Source organism: Scylla paramamosain, chromosome 47 (assembly GCF_035594125.1).
Source record: "Scylla paramamosain isolate STU-SP2022 chromosome 47, ASM3559412v1, whole genome shotgun sequence".
In the NCBI taxonomy this organism is placed as follows: Eukaryota; Metazoa; Arthropoda; class Malacostraca; order Decapoda; family Portunidae; genus Scylla; species Scylla paramamosain.
The window spans coordinates 6,745,299-6,754,322 of NC_087197.1; the positions used below are offsets into that span (position 1 = coordinate 6,745,299).

General features: G+C 41.6%; 1 protein-coding gene across 1 annotated transcript; it reads left to right on the top strand.

Annotated features, from left to right (window-relative positions):
- The first annotated feature begins 4,647 nt into the window (after window positions 1-4,647).
- Window positions 4,648-6,471, top strand: LOC135095051 (general transcription factor II-I repeat domain-containing protein 2-like). Its single transcript, XM_063995690.1, has 2 exons — window positions 4,648-4,948; window positions 5,102-6,471. The coding sequence occupies exons 1-2, from the start codon at window positions 4,648-4,650 to the stop codon at window positions 6,469-6,471; spliced, it is 1,671 nt and encodes a 556-aa protein (XP_063851760.1).
- The last annotated feature ends 2,553 nt before the right edge of the window (window positions 6,472-9,024 follow it).

A 9,024-nucleotide genomic window follows, 5' to 3' on the forward strand; every position in this document is an offset into this window, starting at 1 on the left:
CAGGTGTTTAGAGCAGATGAGTATGAGAAGCTGACGGATATTTCCATAACTAGGGAGATAGTGGAGCAGGAGATAGATAGGCTAAAAAAGTTCAAGTCACCAGGACCTGATGAAATATATCCCAGAGTACTGAAGGAATGTAAAAAGATTATTAGTGAGCCGTTAGTTTCTGTCTTTAGGAAATCACTGGAGTCGGGTGAGGTACCAGTAATGTGGAGGCAGGCTAATGTAGTACCCATCTTTAAGAAAGGGGATAAAACTTTAGCGTCTAATTATAGACCTGTCAGCTTAACTTCAGTTGTAGGTAAAATGTTAGAGTCAATAATAGCCAGGAACATTAGGGAACATTTAGACAAACATAACTTGATAAATCAGTCACAGCATGGCTTCACGAAGGCGAAGTCTTGCCTGACAAACTTGTTAAGTTTTTACAGTAAGGTGTACGAGGCAGTAGATAATGGTGATAGTTATGATATCTTATATCTGGACTTTAGTAAAGCATTCGACAAGGTGCCCCATCAAAGGCTCCTGAGAAAGGTTAGGGCGCACGGGATAGATGGGAAGGTGTTAGGTTGGATAGGGTCATGGCTTGGTAACAGGCGACAGAGAGTGCTAATAAACGGCTCGAAATCCAAGTGGGGTCATGTCATTAGTGGGGTGCCACAGGGATCAGTATTAGGGCCATTATTATTTCTAATATATATCAATGACTTGGATAGTGGAATTAGTAGCGATGTTAGTAAATTTGCGGATGACACAAAGATAGGTAGATTAATTAGGTCAGAAGCGGATGCCATCACCTTGAAGACAGACTTAGATAGAATGAATGAATGGACGGATAGATGGCAAATGCAATTTAATATCAATAAATGCAAAGTGCTTAGCGTAGGTAGAGGAAACCCACACAATAGGTACACATTAAACACCAAAACTCTGGTAGGTGCAGGGTACGAGAAAGATTTAGGAGTTATAGTTAGCTCTGAACTCCGTCTAGGGAAACAATGCATAGAAGCCAGAAACAAGGCAAATAGGGTACTAGGATTCATTTTTAGGAGTGTTAAAAGTAGAAGGCCGGAAGTAATATTAAAATTATACTTGGCGCTGGTCAGACCTCATCTAGACTACGCTGTGCAGTTCTGGTCCCCACATTACAGGAAAGATATAGGTCTATTAGAATCAGTACAGAGGAGAATGAATAAAAGGATACAGGGGATGAGGAGTATTCCTTACGAAGCGAGGTTGAAGCGGTTAAATTTACATTCTCTAGAGAGACGTAGGTTAAGAGGGGACCTGATAGAAGTCTTTAAGTGGTATAAGGGTTATAACAAGGGAGATGTAAGCAAAATTCTTAGGATCAGCAACCAGGGTAGAACAAGAAATAACGGGTTCAAGCTTGAAAAATTTAGGTTTAGGAAGGAGATAGGAAAAAATTGGTTCTCAAATAGAGTGGTAGATGAGTGGAACGGACTCAGTAATCATGTAGTTAGTGCTAGGACACTAGAGAGCTTTAAGAGAAGATTAGACAAGTTTATGGATGGGGATAACAGATGGAAATAGGTAGGAGTGTTTCATACAGGGACTGCCACGTGTAAGCCTGGTCGCTTCTTGCAGCTTCCCTTATTTCTTATGTTCTTATGTTCTTATAGCAACGGACACGAGATCATGATCTGCAATTACTTGAGGGACCACGTCACGGGATAAAACTACCTCAGGTTTATTAGTGATAATAAGATCCAGTAGAGTAGCTCAATGTGAGATTTTTCTTGTGGGTTTATCAATAAAATTGAATCAACTTATCTCTTATTATTTTGCTAATTCTACTTCCTTATATCAACATATCATCATTAAAATCACCCAAGATAAAAACACTTTTGCCACGCAAACACACCACCTTAAAAACTTCCTGTATGTAGTCAAAGGATGAGGCTGAAGCTTTAGGGTGTCGATACACACATCCAATGACAATGGCAGGCAGCTTCATGCATTGCATCTGAACCCATACGTCTTCCACTCCTACCTGTCCTGGCACACCTAGTATAATGAGAGAAGGATTTAAAGTACTCTTTACATACATGCAGACACTACCTCCTCGTCCATTGTCACATCTAAATACCAAATATCCATCAATGTGGACATAACGATCTGGAGTGTCTGCATGCAGCCATGTCTCACTCACACACAAAGCATCAATGCTTCTATCGGTTAACAATAACTTTACTTCATCTAAACTTGATATCAATGATTGTGCAATAATATGTTCTACAGTTAGCGAATCCTTCTTTGAGTTCACAGCGGCAGGTTCGTCATCGCCAAGATTTTAACAATAGTAACTACAAAATTTGCTTTTATGTCCCAGGGAATGGCATTGATGGCACTGTAGTTTATGGTCAAATCTGCAACTTGCTTGCATGTGATTAAATTCCCCACAGTTATAGCATCCTATCTTTTTGTGTGTGTTTTGTTTTCTGATGCATGGTAAGAACTGCGAGAATAGTTACCCACATGTTTTTACATGGTTGTAATGTGAGTAGTGAGGAACAGTGTGCCTCTCAGAGGAGAGGTGCGGAAAGACGTGGCCTTGTTACATTTTTTTTTTTTTTTATGTAGGTAGGACACTGCCCAAGGGCAACAAAAATCCAATAAAAAATATGCGCACTGAAATGCCAGTCCCATAAAAGGGTCAAAGCAGTGGTCAAAAATTCATGAATAAGTGTCTTGAAACCTCCCTCTTGAAGGAATTCAAGTCATAAGAAGGTGGAAATACAGAAGCAGGCAGGGAGTTCCAGAGTTTACCAGAGAAAGGGATGAATGATTAATAATACTGGTTAACTCTTGCGTTAGAGAGGTGGACAGAATAGGGGTGAGAGAAAGAAGAAAGTCTTGTGCAGCGAGGCCGCGGAAGGAGGGGAGGCATGCAGTTAGCAAGATCAGAAAAGCAGTTAGCATGAAAATAGCGGTAGAAGACAGCTAGATATGCAACATTGCGGCGGTGAGAGAGAGGCTGAAGACAGTCAGTTAGAGGTGAGGAGTTGATGAGACGAAAAGCTTTTGATTCCAACCTGTCTAGAAGAGCAGTATGAGTGGAACCCCCCCAGACATGTGAAGCATACTCCATACATGGACGGATAAGACCCTTGTACAGAGTTAGCAGCTGAGGGGGGTGAGAAAAACTGGCGGAGACGTCTCAGAACACCTAACTTCATAGAAGCTGTTTTAGCTAGAGATGAGATGTGAAGTTTCCAGTCCAGATTATAAGTAAAGGACAGAACGAGGATGTTCAGTGTAGAAGAAGGGGACAGTTAAGTGTCATTGAAGAAGAGGGGATAGTTGTCTGGAAGGTTGTGTCGAGTTGATAGATGGAGGAATTGAGTTTTTGAGGCATTGAACAATACCAAGTTTGCTCTGCCCCATTCAGAAATTTTAGAAAGATCAGAAGTCAAGCGTTCTGTGGCTTCCTTGCGTGATATGTTTACCTCCTGAAGGGTTGGTCGTCTATGAAAAGACATTGAAAAGTGCAGGGTGGTACCATCAGCGTAGGAGTGGATAGGACAAGAAGTTTGGTTTAGAAGACCATTAATAAATAATAAGAAGAGAGTGGGTGACAGGACAGAACCCTGAGGAACACCACTGTTAATAGATTTAGGAGAACAGTGATCGTCTACCACAGCAGCAACAGAACGGTCAGAAAGGAAACTTGATATGAAGTCACAGAGAGAACGATAGAAACCGTAGGAGGGTAGTTTGGAAATCAAAGCTTTGTGCCAGACTCTATCAAAAGCTTTTGATATGTCCAAGGCAACAGCAAAAGTTTCACCAAAATCTCTAAAAGAGGATGACCAAGACTCAGTAAGGAAAGCCAGAACATCACCAGTAGAGCGGTCTTGACGAAACCCATACTGGCGATCAGATAGAAGGTTGTAAAGCAGGGGTGTCAAACACGCGGCCCGCGGGCCGCATGCGGCCCGCCACACTACTATGTGCGGCCCGCGGCACGTCTTACAGTCTTACAGTCTTACAGTTGGTCTTTTTACAGGAATGATTAAGCCAGCCAGCCCTTTGCATTTTAAAGTCATTATATAAAGATATAAAGATACTATTATATTTTTTGGGCGGTGATGTTCCTCTGTGGTATAGTAACTCCCAACCTCGTCAAGTGTGTGTGTGTGTGTGTGTGTGTCCGGCTCGCCGCCACCCGCCAACATTCTCTCTCTCTCTCTCTCTCTCTCTCTCTCTCTCTCTCTCTCTCTCTCTCTCTCTCTCTCTCTCTCTGTGTGTGTGTTATTGTTAAAAGTATTTTTCTTAATTAAAGTAAGTGATTGCAAACACAATGTCACCAGCAGGAACTTTACCATCTGCTTCAAGTTTTCTATCGTGTTTTGTAGTGAATGAATTATTCTCATATATTTTTACGTAAATCATGTGACCATTTCGTCTCGTCGACTGCGTTCCAAAGCCAGTGACTATAGGTGACGAGAATACACGTAGTTGTACGGGCCCTGCTCCGTAATATACATGTATTAGACGTGACCATAACTCGTCATTCCTCCGTCTCACCGAGAATCGGCCTTTGACTTCAGTCCTGCTTTGTCCTTCGAGAGCGTCACAGCGTCAGATTTTGGTGTGACTCTTACTGCATATCATCTCATCATGATTTCCAAGAAGCGAACAGTTACTGAAGAAAATCGTGTGATGCAGGAAAAGTGGAAAATATCTTACTTTTTTGCTGAAGTGAATGGAAAACCAACTTGTTTGATTTGCAACCAAATTATAGCGGTGTCAAAAGAATATAACATTCGGCAACATTACACAAGCACTCATGCTTCAAAGTATGATGTGTATAGTGGAAAACTTCGTGAAGAAAAAGTAAAGACGCTAGAACAGTCTCTCAAAAGGCAGCAGTCAGTGTATCAGCGTGTTCATGAAGCCAGTGACACTGCAGTACGGGCAAGTTATAGGATTGCACGGGAAATAGCTGTGTCATCGAAACCATTTTCAGAAGGGGACTTTATAAAGAAATGCATGATGATGGCCGCATAAGATATTTGCCCTGAAAAACGTAGATCATTTGCAAACATAAGCCTTTCAAGAAATACAGTTGCAGAAAGAGTAAATGAACTGTCAGAAAATCTTAATAGTCAGCTCAAAGAAAAAGTTGCTAAATTTGTAGCATTTTCTGTAGCAATCGATGAAAGTACAGACATTACTGACATAGCTCAACTAGCAGTGTTCATACGTGGTGTTGATGAAAATATGCAGGTAACTGAAGAATTTGTGGAATTAGTACCAATGAAAGGAACAACAACAGGGGATGATATATTTGTGAGTTTGACTGGTGCACTTGATAGGATAGGTGTTGACTGGAAGAAAACTGTGAGTCTGACAACAGATGGAGCATCTCAAATGGTTGGTAGAAAGGCTGGCGTGACAGCAAAGTTAAAGGAAAAACTACTCACCCTGAATTCAGACCATCAAATTCACAGTGTTCATTGCATAATTCACAGGGAAGTGCTTTGCAGAAAAATATTAAAGATGGATCACGTTATGGATGTTGTTGTCAAGGCAGTAAACTTTATACGAGCGCGAGGTCTGAACCACAGACAGTTCAACTGCCTATTGGAGGAAACTCACTCTCACGGTCTGCCTTATCACACTGATGTTCGTTGGTTAAGCCGGGGAATTGTGCTGAAGCGCTTTTATGAATTAAGAAGTGAAATACAAAGTTTCATGCATAACAAAGGAAGAAATGTCCAGGAACTGAAAGACTATGATTGGCTTCAAGATTTAGCCTTCATGGTAGATATGACAGAACACTTGAATTTGCTCAATACAAGACTGCAAGGTCGCAATAAATTGGTGACAGACATGCATGAGTCCATTCGTGCTTTTGAGGTGAAGCTCAAACTTTTTGAACGTCAACTAGCAGCGAATAATGCTGCACACTTTCCTACACTGAAATCATTGCAAAGCACACCTGAGTTTCGTGGAATTATCAGCAGAGAAAAGTACTGCAACATGATTTCCAAGTTACTGAACGAATTTGGAGAAAGATTTGCAGACTTAAAGAACCTTGAGAGTGATTTCTCGATCTTTCGAAATCCTTTCGCTGCAAATCCTGATGAGACACCAGAGGATATTCAGTTAGAACTAATTGATCTTCAGTGCGATTCTGCGTTGAAGGAAAAGTTCTCAAGTGTTGATATTGGTACATTCTATCAATATGTTGGGCCAAGATATCCTCGAATCAAATGTTTGGCATCAAAGATTATGTCAATGTTCGGCAGTACCTATGTCTGTGAGCAACTCTTCTCACTGATGAACTTGAACAAGTCTGGACTCAGGTCTCGGCTCACTAATGAACACCTCAACTCAACACTGAAAGTAGCCATTGCTCAGTCTCTGGCGCCAAACATAGACGAACTTGTACAGACCAAGAGGTGCCAAGTTTCTGGGAGCAGCACGACCAGGAATTAAGGTAAATGATGCTTCCTTTTCTTTACTGGTTTATCTTTTGGTTACGTGTGTGCAAACGCGAGTGAAGGTAGAATATATTATTATTATTATTATTATTATTATTATTATTATTATTATTATTATTATTATTATTATAATATTACCTATTATTATTATTATTATTATTATTATTATTATTATTATTATTATTATTATTATTATTATATAATTAGCTATTATTATTCTTATTATTATTATTATTATTATTATTATTATTATTATTATTATTATTATTATTATTAATATTATTATGGTCATACGTGATTATCTGGCCCGCACATTGAATGTGAAGGTGAAATCTGGCCCCTTGGGATAAATGAGTTTGACACCCCTGTTGTAAAGTGATAGATGTTTAAGAATCTTCCTGTTGAGGATAGATTGAGAAACTTTAGATAGGCATGAAACTTAAGCAATAGGACGTTAGTTTGAGGGATTAGAACGGTCACCCTTTTTAGGAACAGGTTGAATGTAGGCAAACTTCCAGCAAGAAGGAAAGGCAGATGTTGACAGACAGAGCTGAAAGAGTTTGACTAGGCAAGGTGCAAGCACGGAGGCACAGTTTCGGAGAACAATAGGAGGGACCCCATCAGGTTCATAAGCCTTCCGAGGGTTTAGGCCAGCGAGGGCATGAAAAACATCATTGCGAAGAATTTTAATACGTGGCATGAAGTAGTCAGAGGGTGGAGGAGAGAGAGGAACAAGCCCAGAATCGTCCAAGGAAGAGTTTTTAGCAAAGGTTTGAGCGAAGAGTTTAGCTTTAGAAATAGATGTGATAGCAGTGGTGCCATTTGGTTGAAATAGAGGAGGGAAAGAAGAAGAAGCAAAGTTATTGGAGATATTTTTGGTTAGATGCCAGAAATCACGAGGGGAGTTAGATCTTGAAAGGTTTTGACATTTTCTGTTAATGAAGGAGTTTTTGGCTAGTTGGAGAACAGACTTGGCATGGTTCCGGGCAGAAATATAAAGTGCATGAGATTCTGGTGATGGAAGGCTTAAGTACTCTTTGTGGGCCACCTCTCTATCATGTATATCACGAGAACAAGCTGTGTTAAACCAAGGTTTAGAAGGTTTAGGACGAGAAAAAGAGTGAGGAATGTACGCCTCCATGCCAGACACTATCACCTCTGTTACGTGCTCAGCACACAAAGACGGGACTCTGACACGGAAGCAGTAGTCATTCCAAGGAAAATCAGCAAAATACCTCCACAGGTCCCCCCAACTAGCAGAGGCAAAACGCCAGAGGCACCTTCGCTTAGGGGGATCCTGAGGAGGGATTGGAGCGATAGGACAAGATAAAGATATGAGATTGTTATCAGAGGAGCCCAACAGAGAAGAAAGGGTGACAGCATAAGCAGAAGGATTAGAGGTCAGGAAAAGGTCAAGAATGCTGGGCGTATCTCCAAGACGGTCAGGAATAAGAGTAGGGTGTTGCACCAATTGCTCTAGGTCATGGAGGATAGCAAAGTTGTAGGCTAGTTCACCAGGATGGTCAGTGAAGGGAGAGGAAAGCCAAAGCTGGTGGTGAACATTGAAGTCTCCAAGAATGGAGATCTCTGCAAAAGGGAAGAGGGTCAGAATGTGCTCCACTTTGGAAGTTAAGTAGTCAAAGAATTCCTTATAGTCAGAGGAGTTAGGTGAGAGGTATATAGCACAGATAAATTTAGTATGAAAGTGACTCTGTAGTCGTAGCCAGATGGTGGAAAACTCAGAAGATTCAAGAGTGTGGGCACGAGAGCAGGTTAAGTCATTGTGCACATAAACGCAGCATCCAGCTTTGGATCGAAAATGAGGATAGAGAAAGTATGAGCGAACAGAAAAGGGGCTACTATCAGTTGCCTCAGACACCTGAGTTTCAGTGAGTAAAAGAAGATGAGGTTTAGAAGAGGAGAGGTGGTGTTTTACAGATTGAAAATTAGATCTTAGACCGCGAATGTTGCAGAAGTTAATGAAGAAAAATTTGAAGGGGGGTGTCAAGACACTTAGGGTCGTCGACAGAAAGGCAGTCCGACCTGGGGACATTTATGGTGTAGGAGTCGCCATGATGATTTTAAAATTTTTGAGTGAAGGGTGTGTGTGTTATTAGGTGCTTGTAGTTTTGTGTGGAGGAAGAGAGTTGTCTTTAGAGGGCAGGCTGTGACTGCGCCCTTGTGTTGTGAGACACAAAGGGAAACGTTCAGTTAGGTCACAGCTGGGTTTAATGATAAGTTTACAGCACCCCCTGAACAGTGCTTTAGACCTCACTGGGAGTAATTATCGTTTCGGCAGGTGTCTACTGATCTGTGTTGAGCCACCCCACGAGTAGGAAGTGGTCCTCCAACACCTTGGTGAGGCCTCGCTGCTGGGGTCGAGGCGATGCGGGCGTATGTTTCAGGGGAGGAATGGGAAGCAGGAGGAGGAGGAAAGTAGGAATAAAGGGGGGGCCTAAGAGTGGGAACTGCCGGTGTAGGTTGGGGGTGATGCACATGCTCCCCACCTGCAGGGGTGAGCGATGTTCCTTCCTGAGAGGTAGTGAGC